Source organism: Denticeps clupeoides, chromosome 9 (assembly GCF_900700375.1).
Source record: "Denticeps clupeoides chromosome 9, fDenClu1.1, whole genome shotgun sequence".
NCBI classification, from domain to species: domain Eukaryota; kingdom Metazoa; phylum Chordata; class Actinopteri; order Clupeiformes; family Denticipitidae; genus Denticeps; species Denticeps clupeoides.
In genome coordinates, this window is record NC_041715.1 from 15,320,540 (window position 1) to 15,341,619 (window position 21,080).

The 21,080-nt window shown below is 42.7% G+C and overlaps 1 protein-coding gene across 4 annotated transcripts; it reads right to left on the bottom strand.

Annotated features, from left to right (window-relative positions):
- atf2 (activating transcription factor 2) lies at positions 1-20,950 on the bottom strand. Of its 4 annotated transcripts, none has more exons than XM_028991144.1 (12): positions 20,899-20,950; positions 19,959-20,028; positions 19,785-19,881; positions 19,579-19,697; positions 18,924-19,046; positions 17,754-17,932; positions 17,299-17,413; positions 15,089-15,175; positions 12,249-12,419; positions 10,927-11,133; positions 7,644-7,749; positions 1-2,751 (listed from the first exon to the last, which is right to left on the bottom strand). In XM_028991144.1, exons 2-12 carry the CDS (start codon positions 20,004-20,006, stop codon positions 2,519-2,521), a joined length of 1,485 nt encoding a protein of 494 aa, XP_028846977.1. In that variant the 5' UTR covers positions 20,007-20,028; positions 20,899-20,950; the 3' UTR covers positions 1-2,518. The 4 variants fall into 4 exon arrangements, with proteins under 4 accessions (XP_028846977.1, XP_028846978.1, XP_028846979.1 ...); XM_028991145.1 differs by lacking the exon at positions 20,899-20,950 and adding an exon at positions 20,794-20,892; XM_028991146.1 differs by lacking the exon at positions 20,899-20,950 and adding an exon at positions 20,185-20,204.
- Positions 20,951-21,080: the final 130 nt, after the last annotated feature.

Sequence of the window (21,080 nt, forward strand, 5' to 3'; positions counted from 1 at the left end):
TTTAAAGAGATATTAAAAGTTTTATTCCAACTTTTGTTTTAATTAATTTATGGTACTTTATACATAACTTTCACAAGTTACAAGTTTACTGCCAACACATTAATGTCCCATCCTTTATTTTTTAATATTTCTTGTAGTTATGCCAGGGCACCATGAATTTGAGGACCTTCATATAAATGACCTGGCTGGAGCAGAAGGTGTAACACCATGTTCATCTGGAATTATCTGAGATATGATTTTTAATATTGGTCTAATTCTCCCAGAGAATCGTTCACTCATGCAAAAAAGCACAGAAACATTAACAACACTAATTACCTTTTTTTTTTTTTAAATGATAATAAATAGAAGATATCTAAAAGAGAAATAAAGCAGCAATGTCTCAAAAAACTACACAGTAGTAAGACAATGCATTTTGACAACAAAAGGCAATTAAGATGAACAACAAAAAAACATAACGATTCAATGACCTACACTTATTTTATAATTTAGTCACTATGCTGAGTTCCAGTAATTAAGTGAACTTAAATATACATCTTCATTTATGATTTCCTTACATCTGTAGTGCAGCAACTTGTTCTATTCACATTTCCATGATTCTGAAAGCATTCAAAGGGACACAGGGTCCCTTGGTTGGGGGTTGGTTTAACCTTTTCTCAAGGATTTCGAGTTAACGAACAGCTATATAAAGCTATAATAAAGCTCATTCTTAAGACGCTAATACAAACAACGTATTGAACATCTGAAAGAGTCACATACAATGTATCAATATTGATGGAATTTACAATGCTTCCTATATCTTTTGGGATGAACAAAGGGGGAAAAAAGGTGTTCCATTTTCCAAAAGTGATTAACAAAGTCAAACACCAAAAGCATCAATCACTTGCCAGTAGCAGAATCACTAGTCAGGGAATTCATGACATTTCCTATTAAAAGTAGCTATGTACATGGAGACCCTTAAAGAGAAGTAAACGTACTGTATACAGTTGTTTAGCAAATCCCAAAGTTACAAATCAATCTTGACAAGTAATCAGAAAAATTAATGGCACATGGTTAAGTTAACATCAAGGAATGATGCCTGAGGGATGAAAAATGTTCCAGAAATTTACAATCATGGCCTCAGCAACAATCAAACTACATGTGGAATGTTGGTCAAAGCACTGATCTGAAGACAAAAAAAAAATATTTCTAACCAAAGCACCTCCTTAAGACAGTATGTACACGTGAAGGTCACTTCCAACATTCAAACCGCACGCTGTCTCTAGAATCTGTTCACCCACTTACATATCAGGACAAGACAGGCACCCACCCATATCTAACTCTACAGTCTGACAGTATGCTTCATGAGAGCAAACACTAAAAAGGTAATCCCCTCTCACTGGGCCCCATGCAAGAAATCTTATAAATCTGTAATAATTATGACAACAGTAAAAACAGTCTGGAACTTTGCAAAAGGGAAACTGGTCATAACATCCACTGACCATGAATCAAAAGAAGACGAACTTAACAGCAACACTGTGTGCAAACTCCTAAGCCAGAAGAAGGAGAACAGCCTGTTCTCTACCAGTCGGTGAAGTAAAATAATTCCTGAAAGTAATAAGGTTCTTTTTCTTCTGCTGGCTGTGCTTACAGGACGAACTCTGACTGTAGTGCCAGCCAGACAACTGCTAAACTATTCATTTCAGTCTTAACAGTACATCAAAGCATCATGCCGTGTTTACGGTCTGCAAAATGTGATCAAATGTTTCTTAGTGTTCTTGAAAAAAGATAACGGCACAAAATGTAGTAATAATATTTCAATAACAGAGTTTTCTTGCTGTTAAACGTTAATAATTGTTCTTGAGCTATGCTGTAAAATTCTTCAGTTAAAGTGGACCTTGCGACTACTCTACTACATCAAGGATTAATTCTTAAAGGGTATTAAGCATGTAAAGCCCTCAGTTCATAAGAACAAATAGAAGTTAAGGAACTAATGATCAATGTCACAATCTAGCTACACCACTGGAACAATGAACTTAATATCAGTTTGTCAAGCACCCGGTTCTTGCATGAGGCCCGCTGTGTGCAAAATGGAAAAGGCAAAGAAATAAAAACGACTGTTCCTTATATCTTTAAACCCCCTAAGATAGTGCTTAAGACACATTATATAAAAATATAAAATCACAGAAAAAAAGAGAGCTGACGACACACTTTGGTAGGAGGATCTCATCACCAATCCACTGATTCTGTCAGTACAATGCAAGGCTCAAGCCTAAAGTTCGGTGCTACAAAAACAGACCAAAATAATTACACATAAATTATACAATAAATACGATAAACACAAAATAAGTCAAATTTTCACAATCTATAAAGTGCCTTCCCCTTGATCCTTACTATCTCTTGTAAAAATGCATTGATATTTTAGGTAAATGAAATACACACTCAAAAACAAAACCCCACAAATGTTCTCCAGACTGAAGAGTCAAGGCTCCTTCCCCTGGTTAGTACGATTGCAGTGAGCAATGAGACATGGGTCACTTGATCAACTCCCTGAGGGCTGTGATTGGGCACTTGGAGCCCTGCCCACCTGAGGCTGGGCATCTTCTGTGCTCTGGTCTGCAGTGGGTTTGTGGGTGGGGCCAGGGGTGGGCGCTTCAGTGCTGGCCAGGGAAGAGTTCACCCCATTGGACGTGCTTATTGAGCTGTGCTGAATGGCCTCGCTGCGGGGACTGCTAGGGACGGACATGTCCTCACAGCTGTCCTCCTTTTCAGCAGCTGTAACAGAGAAGAGACACATGTGAAAAATATCCAGTCTACAGGTCAATGAACAGTCTCGTGTTTATTGTGGCTTAAAGATGTGAATTTAAAGATGACTTCATATTGAATTTTAGCAAAACGTCCACCAGAGGGCAGAATATTTTCTGACAAAGGCAGTCTGCAGTCATGGAGGTAATAATGGTGTAACAATCAGTTTTTTTTATAAATCCCAATTGCAGAAACTGGTGGAATGATGTGACTTTGTAGTAATACATTTACTTTTACCAGTCTTTGTTTCATTGTTACAAAGGACTTTGGTTACTTCCTCTCAACTGAGATGTGAAAACACAATTTAAGCCAAATCTAGAATTTTGGAAAACCTTACCAATCTCCATCATTTGCAATTAAAATGGTGTGCTGCCCAGGTTCCAGTGGGTTAAACTCTTCATTTATTCGGTGTAATAAACAACCTAGGACCTTTGTAAAGATAAAGAGGAATGAGGTTTCAATCTTCCCTGGTTTAATCTATACTATTTAGTGGCTCCTTTGATTAAAATTGCTTTTTGAAGGAAGTATCATAAAAGATATGCCAGCCTGGCTTCAGATGGACTATTCCTCTTGCTGAAACTCCTTTCTCCTGGCTATGCTCAATACCCCAGTTCCATTAACAAAATTTTGTATAACAATAACCTTATTATACATAACTCTCTGAAGATTTGGAAACAAGCAGCTGCAATAATAAAATGGCCCAAAGGGTATTTGGACAGCGTTATATGCTGTAACCATGCCTTCCCACCTGTGGTACAAGACTCATGTCAAGTCAGACTGGACAGAGAGAAGCTTAGATACAATTAAGAGATGTCTACAGGATCAGCAGTCAATAATATCATAAATTATACTTGCATTTATGGCATTTAGCAGTAAGTCGCTTATCTATCAGTAGTTACACGGACAGTCCAGCTGGAGACAGTTATGGACACAATGGGAGTAAGTGGGGTTTGAACCTGGGACTTTGTGGTCTTCTGGTTCATAGGCGAGTGTGTTTCTCACTAGGTTACTATATTTGAAAGACTATATACGATAAACCCATATGAGAGGGTTGTAGTTTCGGTCGTTTACAAACCACTGCAGGGTCACAGAGCAGCACCATCGGGCTAATTCAAACAGGCAATGGGGGATGAATTGGGGATGGAGATCCAAATAAGATCTGGGTAGGTTGTCTACAAACTATACATGGCAGTTCAGTTAATGCCAGGGATAGTTTACTTCAATTGAAGTAATTGTGCACAGAATTCATTATTCCCCAGCAAAACTTTAAAACTTAAGTTAAGCGATTAAAGAAGATCCTCTACATCTAGATCAGAATGGCAGACATACAGAGGTGCAAGTTACCCCCCTCTCTCTCTCTCTCTCTCTCTCTCTCTATTCTCTACTGGCTCACATGACATCTTGCCAACTTTAATCATGATTGTAAATTTCCTGTAGGCCAATCACATTTTTGACATTCTGCTGATCTAAATGTTACACAAGTGCTAAATGTTATTCAGTCTTGAATAGGGCAATAATAACATGTTATTTTCATATGTTTTGATGTTTAGAAGGTTTAAACCTCATAGGTTTATGGTTTAGAATAATAATATATTGATAAAAGGTTGAAGATTGGTAATCTGAAAGATACTACAAGTCAAGAACAGTTTCTAAAGTTTCTAAATGTTATAAGGTATTATTTAGATTTTACTTTTTTAGTAGGCTGCAGCAGTATTGACAGACGCTTTCTTTGAAGAGACATACCATGTTCGGTGAACCACTGTCTAATAAAGAAAAGAAAGACATTATATGTGGTAACTTTTACCACCAATGGACTTACCGTACCAAACAATGACTTCCCGTCCAACTTATGTAATGAACTGTTGTATTGTACACAAATTCCATTTAACTCAAGCTACATTTGGTATGCAAAATACTATTGAAAGCTCCACTACACACCGCACACTGGGCGTGGACAGCCCGCCCACTCTGCCTGTGGATTTAGAAAGCAGAATTTTAAGTAAACCCCACCAGGCTGGAATGATGCACACTATGGATCTTATTAAATCTCAACCAGCGCCTTATAACCTTTAATTAAAGTTACCGTGTCAATTTAAACCAACATCATAAGGTTACGTTGCATTCGGTGGCGTTTGGCTGGGCTGCGCGCCCCTCCCTGCGTTCTCATTTGTTTTTTGCTACCTTGCCAACTACTGCAGCGACAGATGATTACAGCACCTGATTTTAATGATGCTCACACTGGAGAGTACGCGAGACTCGGAGTCGAAATGCCACCAGCTGTTAGGCAGTTGCTCTGAATTAATTGGCTCCTGATAAAGAAGAAGAAGAAGGAGGAGGGAAAAAAAAAAAAAGCTCTGACTCATAAAGAAATGCAGACCACTATGATAATTAATATTGCTAATGATAAAGAGTCAGGCAAAATGGCAGTGGGTAATTAATGTTCGGGCCTGGTATTTAAGGACGTGGATGTACCCGTTCTGTAATATGGGCCTTGCGATAAAAAGCCCCTTTTTAAAAGGCCTTCTGTCCGCTGTGCTACTAACCGGGCTTTTGATCACATGATTTAAAATGAGGGTGCGATATAAAGCCATAAATCCATTTTCCATTTATGTATGCAGGAAGCCAGCATTCCGCATGTAAATCAGTATAGGTGTCCATATTTTTTTTTTTTTGCCCACGTTCAAACGCACATAATTGCTCCTAATGGCATTAAGTACAGGAGTGAAGGGTAAAAGTGGGGTTGATGGATTGCAGCGCGTAGCTTGGCAGGCTCCCGCGGCCGCGCTACACCTTTCCCCGATCTATTTCCGATGCGAATTTCTCTAGCTAGCAGATGGAGGGCTCGGACTGCCAACAGAAAGCATGGCCTGGCTTGTTTTTTGCAGGGTAGGCTGGGTAATTTCCCTCCACCTGCCATCGCCGCGCCTCAGCTGGATGATTAAAAGTGTTAACAGGCAGACATGCAGGATCCCGAGGCCCGAGGGGCCACTGATACTCGGAGGCCATCGCTCCGCCCGTCGGCTTGCGCACTTTCGCCGGCAGACGGATGGCTGTGAAGTGTATTACCGCGGTGTAGAGGATGTATATGGGCGGACGGGCGGCCTCTTCTGACAGGTCTTTTTTAAATAAACTGTCCTTAAATGTTAGGAGACCTGTGTTGTTTACTCCACCTGAAACAGTGCGAAGACAGAATGGCCACATAAAGCCGGAGCTTCATTACATTAGAGCCGGCTCTGATAGATAACCTCTCACAGAGGTCCCCGACACTCCCCGCCAAACCCCGGTGAAGGATGGCCCGGTCCATCTGCAAATCCTCCCCAAAAACAAATCCAGGCGACGAAAGCGCCACCAAATGAGCCTCATGCCTGACAACTCAATCCAGCCAGGAAGCCATCAGTCCCATAATATGCATGAAGCGTGTCACTTCTCCCGTTAACAACAGAGCGGCATAATGAACAGCCAGCGCCGCCACCGCTCCGAGTGAAGGTGCCGCGGTGTTGTCAAGCGCATGGCTATAATGGACTCATTTTTGATGCAATCATTGTCAATACAAGTCAGCGACGGCCAGGCGGAGCGCGGCTCCTCTGAGCGGGGAGAAGAAAGCTGAGCAAACAGTATTTCCCCCAAACCCCACCAAAAGGGGCGAGGAACTTCGCAGGGAAATTAAAAAGTATGGCTTGTTCCGGGGAAAAAAAGTGCTTATGCGCTGGCTGTTTGAAAGTGGCAGCCATTAAGCGTTTTACGGCATGCACCTGAGGAGCTGCCGCTAGCGTGCCGTGAGAGACAAGCACGTCCCTCAGAGTCCCCAATTCTACTGACAGCAGCAAATTGATATGGAGTGGGTGCATATGGCAGGAAGCGTCTACTGATTTGTAAATTTCTAAAGACATCATTAAAGGATAACGGCTGAAGATGCGCGCAAACTGCACGTCCATCCCTGCCGGCTCAGTCGGAGGGAAAGAGACAGTTTAAAAGAGCACAGCAATCAAGGGCATCTTTAAAAACTAGGACAACGGAGCAAATATAAATGTGGACGGAATCACATTTACTGAAATTAGCTCTTAAATCACTCTGCCTTTATCAATAACTCTCGCTGCGAGCAGCTATATTAAATACTTTGATGTTTTCAAGGGCTGCTGGAAGTTATTCTGCGACAAAAGTATTATAAAAAATGCCAAATTCTAAGTTTAGAGGCTATTTTGTATTCAGTTTTTGTCCATCTTGTCATCTGATCTCTTGCATGGGCCTTCATTCACCCAATTATTAATCCTGCATGAACGGAGGCTTGAGGGGTGGAGCCGATAAAAGGTTTGTCATAATCAATGCATACATTATCAATAATATCTAGGCAAAGCAGATGAAAACATTGCAGATGCAAGAATGCAGATGAAAGAATATGTTAGTTTGAAAACGTAAGGGATTTTGAGGGAAATTTGAACAAATTAAGGGCTAACCTCATAACATATTCCCCAACGTAAACCGCGTAACAATCACTGTTACTGCGGACTATCTTGTACTTCAGTCGATTTATTAAATATTATTACAACTGACTAGAGCGCTCAGCCAATCAGAGCTGATCTTTTTACCCAGGCCACTGTGCATTTTCTAATATCTGCTCTACCCTATAGAGCATTTATCTGCGTATTGTTGAGTCCCGTTTAAAGAAGGAGATGTGTCTCCGGTGCTGATAGATGGAGGAGGTGGGTCATGTAGAGCTACTGAGTAAGAAAGTGCAACAGACAGAGATTCAGATACAGAAAGAGCGAGAGACAGACAGACCTGTCCCTCAGGCGATTTGCCGGCCTCATTTTGGATGGATTTAAGTGAGAGCCCAGGGCTGCGGATAATGGAACATTACTCACAGTGATAGCCGGATTTCTTCTGCATGACGGTTACAGGGCAATCTTTATGAGCCAGAAGAAGCTGCTTCAGCTGGGCCACTTCATTTCTCAGCAGGGTGACTTCATTCTGAATAGTGAGAGAGAAGACACACACACACACACCCCTCCCAAATTAAATGGCCAATCAGAAAGAGTCTGACATGTTCTAGACACCCACATAGCTTTCACTGAGTTTCAGACGTACAAATTTAACAATGGTGCAGCTTGGACAGCATTATACGAATCCTGAGACTGATAAAGTGGCCTGAAGAATGTTCCAGAATAAAAAAAAAACTGACACCAGCTGACAAGACAAGCACTACCAAGGCATAAAAAAAACTACAGACATTATACATGACCCCTAGATGGTCCGGTGAGATAATACATGGAGCTTAGCAATTACTGTTTCAATATTAAGTAAACTTCAGCCTGTAATACATGATTATTAACTACTTACAGCAATCCCATAAGTCAAGAACTTGCTAAATGTTGCACATACCTGTAGCATAGTAGCATGAGGTACAATTATAAGCCATTGCAAATTCATTTAATTATGTGCAGAATCTAGAATATTGTTTTAATACTCTTATTATAGGCCAGGCCTGAAATGCATCACATTTTACCAAAATGCAGGCACAGCTACTTCAGTCCCAGGCTCAAAACCTGCTCCTTGAGCAAGACTGACGCCCAGGGGGCAGAGGCTTTGGAACAGCCGCCTGCTTCAATCCTTTTTAGCGGATTTTGTATATTTTGAAAAAAATAATTATTTCCTCAGATCATTAGTAGATGTTTGCATTTTATCTTAACATTGTGTTTAAATATTAGACACAGATAACACAGGTAAACAAAGTGCAATTTTTAAGAGATGATTATATTTTGTTTATGGAAAAAAACTATCCATAACTACATGGCCCTATGTGAAAATTGCCCATCATAAATCAACTATGGATTCATTTTCACTGGCCACACCCAGACCTGATTATTGCCAAACCTGTTGAATCAAGAGACCTTTTATATAGAATGTGCCCGGCTCCCAAAAAGAAAAACATCATGGCGTGATCCAAAAGAAATTCTGAAAAAGATTTTTTTTTCCCAAAAGAACCTCACCAAAAAGAACACAAAGCCATGGTGACGATGAACCCCGAGACCATTTGTCTATTTATTTAAAATCCTGACGACACCTGACCTTACACTAGCGAACACGCCCCCAACACCTAGCACACGTAGGGTTGCAATGAAATGGTGTCCAACGTGTCTGCAAAAAAGCCTTGCAATTTGACAGGTTACAGCAGAGGAATTCACCTCTCGGCAGATCTGGTTAACTGCAGGTAGAAACATCCATATTGTTCCCTATACGCACTGGGCCATGCACAGCCTAGTGATAAAGGAGGACAAGCGCCCTGCGCAAAGTACCCGGCTACCAGATGACGCGGAGATAAAGTACAACGCACCTTTTCAATTATGTTGTTCCCGCGATATAATTATGGTCCTTTAATGGCTGCAGACCAACACATTTGTCAGAGGTGAGCTCTTCCGATTGTCAGCACAACTTTGTAGATTCTGCTGAGATTTACACTCCCCTGTCATTACGGCCCCCGCGGGAGGCTGGAGCCGCGTTTCGGTAAAGAGGGCCACATTACACTGAAGGTGACTTTAGCTGGATTTAGAGCAGCCAAGAACACGCGCCCAGCGCCCTATGGCAGATTTAAACTCGTTCTACCCACACTGCCCCCCCCCGATTCTATTTAAAGGGCCACCGCAGCTTCATCTATCGGTCTAAAAGTGGCCAATTTATATGATTCCATCTGCATAGCCTTGCTCATCTTGGCACAATGGTGGTGTTGTGAAGCAGATTTAAACGCAGCTGGTGGAGCCCTACATCTCTCTGTGCCGCGGCGCCACGTCCCCGTTTTTCACTGCACCCTCCCCTCACCCACCTCTCCTCCTGTACAGGTGTAGCCCATACAGTACAATTACGCCGGCGACGTGGGATTGCTGGGGGGAGGAAACGTGCGCCATGTCTGCGGTACAGTCAGCTAATTATAGCCTCGACACCGATCCTGAGGATCCCGATGACAAGAGAAATAGTCTTTTCAAAATGACAGATTCATTTCGGGGAGAAATGCAGGGATTTTTTTCCCCCTCCTCCGCTAACCACATGCGACACCTTTCCATGGAAAATGGCGAGGCTATTAAAAAAAATAAATAATAAGTAAATTGTGTCCTCCGCCTCAGCCAGCGAATGAAAATGCATCGCAGACCTCCGCCGCGCACGCAAAGTTAAAGTAATTCCAGAGTTTGTGAATCAATAAATAATAATAATTTTTTTTGAAAATGCGAGCAAATAGGCATTTTTCCAGGGGAGGCCCGGCGCCGCTCTCCGGCTGGCCCTGACATCCCATTAAAAAGCCCGTTAGGGATGATGTTACAGTAATCGTGCATCATTAAGGCACAATCCACTGATCAGCTGGGCCAATGTGTCAGCACGGGAGTTATTACAAAAAAATAAAATAAAAAAAAAAAAGATTAATGCCTTCATATAAAGAACGCTTTCATTCCCTGACATTCAATTTTCGCCCCGAGTCGTTCCGTTCTTCACAGTTAACAGCCCGATATCCCTCCATCCACCTTCATCTGCCTGCATCCATTTAACCCTTAGTGCCACACAACTGGACCATCAACAACCCCCCCCCACGCCCGTTTATTTTTCCATCAGACATTAATGGCTTTTCCTTCCTCTCCTCCCCCCATCGCACCCGGCGCCGCGTCTCACCGGCAAATAAGACAGCACGCAAATAAACAGCACATCTCATTAAATTGTCTGGAACGCCTCGTACCCCGACTCACAGTTATCAACAGAGACAACAGTTACATGAACTGTTTCGAACTTGTCAGCATCAGATCCTAATTGCTTTTCGCAAAAACGAAGGTTCAAAAAGACGCCGTTCCCTGAGAGATTTTAGAGGCCATCCCACGAATGGCAGAGACAGGAGAGAAGACACGCTTGTGTGCGGCTGACATCTGGAGGATACGTCTTTATTGACAGGGACTTATCAATGTGGGGGCCTTGTGCGCCATCGCTGTCACGCAGCTACACTTCTTAATCGCTATTAAACGACTTCATCACTGTGTGAGTGAACAGCGCGTACCGTACGCCCGACGAAACCAAGCCGGCCCGCAAAGACGGAGGGAAATCCAGGCTGCACGGAACTAAGCCATCATCACCACACTGACGTGTGAGAGGTCATGGCAGGGTCCGGTGTACCTGTAGCTGCCCGTTCATAGAGCTAAGGTCTTCGGCCTTCTTCTCCAGAGACTGCACCCACACCTTCCTTTTCTGCCGGCAGCGCGAGGCGGCCGCTCGGTTGCGCTCCAGGAACTTGCGCCTCTTCTCATCCGGGTCCTCGCTGGTGGCCCTGCGCCGCCGGCCACCCGTACTGGGTGTGTGCTGAGCGGGAGGTGCTGGTGACGCCTGTGACATCAGAAAACAGTAAACCAGAGGTCATGTCTTCAGCCAAGCCATTGAGTTTTTTTTCCCCACAATTAAAACAATTATCTTATTATATTATTGTTACCTTATAGACTCAAGAATACAATACAATGCACCAATTGTAAAAAGTGGGCACATTTCTCCCCATGTTTTTCGACCACACATTCAGTTTTGTTTTTCTTTTACAAAAGCATCTTTTAAAAGCATTTCTGAAATGTAATTAATGCTGCAAATGCATAAGGAGGAAACGACATCATCTGGTGACCGGATGGGAGATACAAGAAACAGAAAAAACGCATAATAATAACATCTCGTTTCAATCATCGAAAAAGACATTTTAGAATCGTTCTTATTTTGTTAACCACATTTAGTCTCATTTTTACAATTGCATCATGTCTCATTTCCATCATGTCATAAAGGTTTGTTGGCGAAGATGTCATCAAAATTTTATTGACGAAAACAACATTAGTTGAAAGTAACGTCTCCTTTCAACAGTTGCAATATTCTTTGAATTAAATAAATATTAGTAAAAAAATCTACTATTTGTGGTGCAATTTCTAAATGTTGTTTCAAACAAAGCTAATTTCATGCATTCATAAGTAGTTTGTTTTAAACAAATAGAAGTGTTTTTTTCAATCTGTACACATATTCAAACTTATTAATTGCTTTAATCACAGTTGCATCATAGTTTAACATAAAAATGAAAAATGTTATATATTCTGCCATTGTTTCAGATTAGCAGCATCATTTCTATCTTAGTCATTCTGTCTCAGCCATAACAAAGCTACATGTACCAGAGGGAAATCGCTGTACTGCTATGACCGGTGACGACTGGCTGTCATGCTGAGGTGACTTTTTTTTCAACTGCTTCCAAGTCAAAGTCTGGAGAGGAAGGATGTGCCAAGTGCCTTTTGGATCCAGTTCAACAAAAGCATACAGGAGCAGGAGTATTAATCGCATTTATCCATTTATCCGACTTTGTAACGCCCGGTTTCGGTTGGATTCAGTTTTCTCTTTTGTCATGTAAACGTGGTCACTGTCATGACCCCTGAAGTCTGACTCGGACGTATGTACGGAACCACGCATGTATCACTCACAGGTGTCTCCGTTGTGGAGGTGGCGGGCTGCTGCAGGGTCTGTGGACCCGGCTCCTCGGGCGGGGCCGGGGGAGGTGGGGGTGGGGTGTGGCTCGCGGCGCTGCTCTGGCTCTCTCCAGCCTCTCCATTGGTCACCTGAGGGAGCTGCTGGTTCAAAGCCGCCTTTAGCGTCTGCGGGGGGGAGAAGAGGAGAGGTGAGCCTCGGCGAAGCCCGCCCGTGCTGGGGTGGAACGAGGAGGCTGCAACCGAACTTGAATGAGTGCTGCCGCAGCCAGCGGGCGACTTTGAAGGAGATGAAGGCAATGATTAAAACAAACGTTTATCAGGCAGAAGACAACGACCGAGAGCAGATGCTTCCTGGAGTTGTGTTCCGGTGGAGTAAAAGCTGTCGTGGCTAATTTCCTATTCCCCCGAGGAGCCGGTGATGTTCACTTGTCAGGGAAAACGGCGCCTCCTGGGCGCCTTTTTAGCGCCGCGCGCGCACAGCGCCCCGCACGCGACTCTCCGTCCCCGTGCGTCTGTCAGGCGGGCTGTGGCTGTCGCACTAACACACGAACCGCCTCTGCTCACGTGAGAACGCACAACGTGCGGCTACGAAGCTCGCCGCTCCGAGCGACCTGACACGCAGATGCAGAGCCGCGCATTAGCGGGCAGACGGTGAACGAGGCCGCACGGAAACGAGCGCAGGGAGAGTTCATTTACATTGGGAAAACAGAGGAGCGCATTATTTAACAGCTACCTTTGCCAGGCCAATCTATCTACCAAATGAGTTTATGGTGTAATACCCTTCCAGAACCTCTTCTGGCTGAAACGAGATATTATTCCGCTGGAAGGGCCCGCGGAAGGCAGGAAAAAGCAGTCGGATCCATATTTCATATCTGCCACGGAAACCTCATCAGCGTAATAACCCTCCATCTCATGGGTGTTATTCAACCATCTGCTACTATATTACTTATCTTTATTTTGCAACTAATTAACAGCATAATCTTCTAAATTCAGCAAGTTAATTATCATTATTGTGGTCTTTGCAGCATCATCAGTCCTTGTGAAGTGCCGTCTTTGTGTCTGGGGAGAGCGGGAGGGGGAGGGGAGATGCGGGGCTGGTTGGGGGGCTGTTTTCTTGACGTGGGCTCATTAGGTGTTTGCTGATGAGCTGAGAGTGGTGGTTGGTGGGTGGGTGGGCGTCTGGATGGTGTGCGAAGGGGGGGTGCGGGGAGCGCAGGTCAGGCAGGATTCTGCTGAACAAAAAGGTTCCACGCAGGGTGAGGCTGCCATAACGCTGAGCGCGTGCCAAGATGCCCCCAACCGAGTCTGGGCAGAAGCCACCCCCCCGTCTCGACCGCTGACCGCCTCTGCGTTTGTCATATCGGCCCCGCAAACCATAGCCCCCCCCCGATCCAAACATCCTCCCCATCACACACACCACTTTACCTGTTAATCTCCAGAAGGGCAGCCTGCTGTGAGCGCTTACAGCCTCCCTGATACCTGCTTCATCACGGTGCCACTGATCCGCTCAGCTGCGCTCCATATTCCTGCCCTTCAACCAGGAACCTCACTGAGAAGCACTCACACGCCAGGCACGCGCCACCACATCCACTGACAACTCACACAGGACACGCAACCTCACAGCAATCTTCACGCGTGGGGCAGGTCAATTCTGCATAAAATATTACAACACTGCTGTTAACACATACACAAACACGCAAGTTCAGCCACGGCACTAAAGACACTCAGAGCTGAAGTCAATCGCATTGATTATCTTCTTACACCTGATACAGGTCAACAGGCAGTTCTGGAAGCAGTCTGAGGATCTTCTAGAGGAGTTTCTAGAACAATGGGCCAATTCTAAGCATTAGGATTAGCAGTGGGGGTGTTCCTGGTATGCAGTGGTTAGTACCTACCAAAACTGCTGCAACCAGTCAACTGTGTGTGCAGGACGTCAGATACTATAAAGTCAACTATAACCAGGGACGTCAAGATCTCAGAACTTCAGTGGTCGTTACGAACCACCCGTTATTAAAAAGGAGTTTGTCGTTTCATGCAACTCTGATGTGTTCTGGATGACAACAGGAAAGGAAGGAGATTTCAGTAAACAGAAATAGTTAAGTGAAGAAGACAGGCTGACGGAGGCAGCGAAACTTGAGTTTCTGTGTTTATCTGGAACACTGTTCCAGAAGACTGGAATACTGGGAGTTCATCTGGATTATGACTTGTTCACATTTTCCACCAACTGTTCTAAACATTGCTGCAGACCATGTACAACATGACTGTAGTATTTCACAACAGCATCGTAGGATATTGCACATTACAAAAAAATTATTCTGAAGTGATGTAACGTGCATGGCACAGATCTGTACCACTTGCCTGATCGGCGCTTGTGTACTCCAACAGCCATAACGTTGGCAGCCCAACCCTTACCAAACCATTGCGCATGTGCAAAACCAATCATGCAAGATGTACGGATTTGGAACTGAGGAGCCTTCAGACTCTAAAGGAGAATCTGTGGGGAGAGCTGGAAAAACAAGTCTGATCCATGAAGGCACCACCTCACAACTTACAGGACACAGGAGATGTTCTTCAATTCACTTGTCAGTGTTCACTTATGTTGTGGCTGATCAGTGACATGAACATGCGACCAATAATAGCTCCCCCTGGTGGGCTGGTGAACACTGAGCGACCTGGTGTGAATTTTGATTGGGACAAAAAGCATTTAAAAAAATAAAATGTGAGCACTTCGTAAGCACCGGTTGTTCATTCTGTGATGTCATAAAAAAATATTATGACATGTGGAAAAGGAACTATAAGGTAAAAGCAGTAAAATATATGGAGAGGGAAATTACCATCTTCGCATCTGATTGGACGGGCTGAGGGGAGGAGGGTCCTGGGATCCCGGGGACGTTAGGCACTACGGTGACGGGTCTGACAAGCTGACAGGCACACAGAGGAGAAGAGAAACAGGGGGAAAAATGAGCCTTTCATTGTATCCTGCCCTCTCTCTCAAACTCACACCCACACACACACACGTCTTTACATATGCATATATTCGCACGCATGTGTGCGTACGCACACACACGCGCACACACACACACACAGCATGCTCAGAACTGGCTCATATCTCAGCCTCATTAGGCTGGATGGACTGTTGTTGGGTGGAGGCAGCACCACATGGAGATGCACCGCGCACGCTAATGAACACTCCTGTCTGCCTGCGTGGAGAGCATATGGGCAGAGCGCAGAGAGACGGGCCGCCACGCCACAGGCCGGAGTGCTGCCTCCTGCAACACCTCCTCACCACGAGACAGCAAGAGGAGGATGAAGAAATGCGAGGCCGAGGAAGACAGGCGGACAATAAGTTAATGAAGCTAAAAATGTAAACAATAATAAAATAAAACTGCAACTGGAAAAGAAGCAGAAAATGGGGGACATATGGGGAGCCTGGACTGTGTCTCGATCTTTCAGCAAGAACGAGGGTCTTTATTGCACTAATGCTACTGGGAGATAATCATCAGTGTTCCATGCAGACAAGCAGAGTCTGCGTGGCGCAAATGTCCCACAGTCAACAACACAGACGCAGCACTGTCAGTGCTGCAGAACCTCACAACGGGGACATTACAGTCTCTGTAATGAGACTTACAGAAATATGTATTTCCATAAACTTGTCTAAATCTGCAACGTGCAAGGACATCAGCCAGTAAAGCACCCAGGAAGGAGAAGGTCCCCCCGTTTGGACGCCTCCAAGTCTTTGCCACGGTGACATACAGCTGCTCTTTTCTAAGGCCCATTAGTTTGCCCATTTTCGCTCGCTACCCAGTGCCCAAGCCAAGCCACCACTGCCAGCGCAGTAAATAGTGTCTGTGTCCTGGGAGTGCAGCGTTGAAACATGGCCCAGACAAATCAGTGCAACGTGGTGACATTACAGGAGCGGCGTGGTGCGGCCGTGTCACCATAACTCTCAACCACTTAGTAAGTAAGTGACTTTGAATGTTTCTGGGCTCCTGCAAAGAAAGAACGCTGTACTTCCTAATCCCTGCGATGGGGAACTCAAGACAGGACTAAAAAGTCACTGAGATGCAAAGATATTCTAATACAAAGTCAGGCTTAATTTGATTATATTAGCTGGCTGAGGGGTCATGTTCTTATTCCAACCAAATACAACCTGTTTAGGGCAGTGGAGCATTACTGTAAAATGATCAATTTCCTCAGTAATGAATAGAAACGTGAATAGTCACTGGATTCCTATCTCTAGTAAAGTTTTTAGGCTTTTTTTTGTATGTCATGGGATTGGGATGAGAAGGGAGCATCTGCGTAGCACGGGATAGACACACTGTTCTCTGTCAAGCCAGCAGTAGATGAATGAATAAGATACTAGGTCATAATAAAAGGATTAAGGGGTAGAGATGGATGTGTACACTAAAGCTATATTTTTCCACAGTAATATCAAACAAGTTTGCTGAATTAGCTGAAGTTTGCATAAAGTTTACCTATAATTCAAGGCAAGATGGCAACGTTATAACAGAAGTAATTTTTACAACAGACCAAGGCCAGAAAATTAAAATGAATTAGCATATTTTTGAAGGATAGAAATATGATTATGTACTGTGCTAAATCTGTATTAATTTTATTATGATGTGTATGCTCAGTAGATCAAAGCAGTACTACCTAAAACAAGGACAAAGGATTATGCAGAGAGGAATCTGAAAATACTGCAATTACGCTGAGCTTGTCAAACACGGGACATTACAAGGTCAGATTTATGAAAAATGTCTGACAGAATAGCAGCAATCTGAAACTCATACTAACTTCAATGTTTGTAATCATGTTGCTTGATTTGTGATCTTCACTGCTGTTTGATTTAAAATCGTTCCAATGTAAGGACTCATTTTCAGAAGTAAGACCCTATTACAGGGGTTTTGAGTGTCAAAAACAATGTTGTAACGTAACAAGAAAGGCTCCTAATGGTTTTATTTATCACTTAATATCAAAAGTAAGATTAAATGTAACAGGTCAGTACCACACATAAAAAAAATCACCAAATCTGAGAGTGACTTACGGGGATGGCAGTTGGAATATGTACACTGGAATTTGTAATGGATGCTGGGATGGCGACTGGCATCGTCTGTCCATTGGGGAGCTGTAAGAGGACAGGGAATGTGCCTGGCACGGGACTGATGAAAGAGGGTGAGAAGACGGTTACACAAGGAAAGCATTGGCACTGATGTCACAAACAGGCACAGGAAATGATCTGGCCATATGATTGGTTCTCTCCGTCATGCTACATGGCACTAATCGCATGAGAAAAATAAAAGGCACTTCCTTTCACATTTCCACAAAAATGGGTGAAATTAAAACGAACTCTGCCCATGATCCATACAGCAAACACACAAAAAAGCTACATTAACCGAGAACTTAAAATTGGCTAAAAATCAGCCATATCTTGAACAAAAAAAAAAAAAGGAATGGAATGAACTGAAAAGTGTAAATAAATTAACATTTTGATTTACTTACACTATTGGCCTATTAGAGGATGGGACTTGAGTAATTACAGAGCTAGACGTTGGCGACGGGAGGGCTTGCTGTATTACAACACTAGCTTCTGAAGTGGCAAGGAGTACATTGGGTACTTGGAGGGACGCAGGACGTACTATAGTGGATGTTGGCAGTGAGGTCGGCTGCAAAGAAACCTCCTAAAAACACCATACGAAACCTTAGCTTTGTTACATGTTCAATTCAACATCTTTAAATCTCATCATTACCAGTTCCAGACACCTCTATTCATGTCCTCAACTAGCAGAACAGTTATTGTCTACTTTATAGGCATTTATTGGTAAGAGCAGCTAACATGATTGTGTAGTTTTAAACTACGTCCACAACACCCTAGGACTTTCTCACATTTGATTGTGTTACAGGGTAATTATAGCTGACTTACAACTGTGGTTTGCTGCAACATTGAAAAAAATGTCACAAAATACACAATTTCCATTACGTATATTATTTCCAACAATCAAAAACAATAATTGATTGGGAAAATCATGAAGCTATACAAGGAACCAGGCAACCTGTTCATCTACATGTGTGCTTGAATTAAATGCAAGTTAACTGCAACTTAACAGCCCAGTCCTCGAACAAACTCAAAACTTGTGACAAAAGCTGTTCAGGTACTTTAAGCAATTATGCATGTGTGGACAATTTACAAAAAAAACCTTTAGTGTTATATTTATGTAGCAAGGGACCTTAACAAAAACCTTTTTGACTACAACACAATGAAATGTGAAGAGGTCCAAGGAAGATGAAACAATTTAGAGCCACTGTAAATATGAGAGAGAGAAGCAGACAAGGTAAATGTGCACTTGCATTCTACATCTATACATGTTAAAAAAAAAAAACAGTTCACAAACAATGCTGCTAAAAAAAACATTATAAACTACGGTATTTTTTAATCCATCTGACATGTAATATAAACTTTTTTTTTTCATTTGAGAATAATGGTTTTTAGACAGGATTTACATGGGGGTGGACCTATGGTTTGTCTCTCTGCACAGGGGCAGTAAAACTCTGTAAAGAGTCAAGTCTATTAGCATTTTAAGATGAAAGTTGATAAAAATTTAACACTTCACATATATTCTCCAGCATTTCTAAAAATACACAAATCCAGCAGTGGTCATTTCATTGCCCTACCTTGTCATCGCTTGTAGTTGATTCGGGATGGGGTAATGGGCTATCTCTGTGCACATCCACAGAGTGCTCCTCAATTTTGTTTCGAACAACTGGTGTAGCAAGCGGTGACAGATCTAAGGGCAACTGAAAAAGCACACACCCCCAAAAAACAAAGTAAACAAGTCAAAACACTTCATCAGCAAGTCAGACCTTTCCTGTAAAGTACCAGTAAAATATTTGGACATTCAATAGTTTCTTTCATTTGTTATGTTCTACACTGTAGATTAATATGAAAGACACAGGGAATTATGTAGTAAACCCAAAAATACTGTGGTTAACAGATCAGAACTTTTTTTTACTTTATATTCTTCGAAGTAGACACCCTCGGTGGCCATGCTGGTAGTCAAGTGTGCCTTGTGTGACTGAGAGAAAGCGAGATTCTACCTGGTAAAACATTTTCTGGTTTGTTTTACAAATTTTTTGCTTTCTACATAACTCCATTTAGGTTCCTTCATAGTTTGACGTTGTTGAAATTACGTTCTATTGTGTCTTTACAAATCTCATGACATGTTAGCCTCTTAATGACAATTTAAGCATGAAATACAAAACATAAAACAATTAATAGATTAATTAATTAGTTTGCTATGGTGTGTTGTGTATTTATATGTATATATACCTTTTTAATGTCATCCTCTGTAGCCTTTTTGAAGTCATGCTCAAATGGACTTGCAAGTTCATTGAACAGTCCCACTTCTTCACAGTTCTTCAAAAATCGAGTGGGCGTTGGTGTTTGGTCTAGAACGGTAATTTTGGGGGGTATTTTATTTTCAAAAAGCTATTTTCAAAAGCCCATAATATTATTTGGCATATGAAATAACATACCAGCAACGATGACACTGTCATTTCTTGCTGGACCAAACTTCAGTGTCATCTCATGTTTATGTTTGTGGACAGCCAAGTGGTCTTCATTTGTGAAGCGCTGCATGACATGCATTAAGTATTTTAGCAACCATTAAGAAGATTATCAGGTTATTAATGGATAAAGAGTACACATACCTGACCACACCCAGGAGCAGTACATAGGAAAGGTTTCTCATCACTCATATTCAGAAATTCTACTTATAACCTGAAAAAAACACATTCGACTGGTGTCTTTTCATCAGATGGACAGTTGACAAAGTAAACTAGCATCCTGACTATATAAACACTATTTAACATCTGAAAAGGGGGACATCAGTCAGCGTGAACAAATAATGTAATGCTGACCAACAAAACTTAATACCTTTATTTTCAAGCAAATTGCATAGCTTTCAAAATAACTGGTCCAACCTTCTTCATTCCATGCTTGTGCATTCCTGATATACAAGTAAAGTTAATTAACTTATTAAAGTTCTTTGTCAAAAATTATTGAAGTAGAGCTAGAACAAAACGAGCAGCACCACAGTTATGTTTTACTAATGCCACAAGAAAAACGCACAACCTGCGCTCTGCACCAAAAACATTCGATTACAAAACGAAAATGCTTGATCACAAGTACAGATGTTCTCCTGTCATCGCGACTCTGTACACAACAATGCTGCTTTTAAAATTGCATCACATTTGCTGACTGAACACTGGTGGTTTTTAAACACAATACTTTTTCCCGACCACAGCCATGAAAGAACCTTATTTAGTAGGCGTTCTGTGTGCCGATCAATAATATCGCCACATATATTTGCTCCGTTTCTAGCGGCAGGGGTCCGGAATGAAACAATGCGGCTCGCCTTGTTTACACTCTGCATTAGCATAAGGCAGCTAATGGCTAGCCACACCACCCATTCTGTTCACAGGCTGGGACGCGTCGCCATATTAGCTGCCGCGGCTAACAGCTCGAGCATGAAGAAGGACGTACAGTCAGAAACAGCCCGTTGTCACCATTCGTCTATATAACTTCAAACTGCTCGAGTTAAATGCGTGTCCGTGCACTAACCCCGTCAATTAAGGTAAACACTCTTACCCACGGGCTCAACCCTCGATAATGAAATCCCACTGATCGTCTTCTCGCGATATTTGGGCGAGACGCGCAGTTTCCGTATGCGTCACGGGATGCACGTCATCAAAAAGCCATGAAGGACACGGAACTGTTGAAAATTGCTATATACAGTTTATGAAAAAAAGGCAAAATTATAGTTTTGCAAA

Excerpts from the sequence above, each read along its gene's own strand:
- atf2 (XM_028991144.1), bottom strand. The coding sequence starts at position 20,006 with ATGAGTGATGAGAAACCTTTCCTATGTACTGCTCCTGGGTGTGGTCAG. Across the intron at positions 19,047-19,578 it reads CAGAGGATGACATTAAAAAG|TTGCCCTTAGATCTGTCACC; the intron begins GTATATATACAT and ends GTGCTTTTTCAG. Across the intron at positions 17,414-17,753 it reads TCCTCTAATAGGCCAATAGT|TCCCGTGCCAGGCACATTCC; the intron begins GTAAGTAAATCA and ends CTCTTTCATCAG.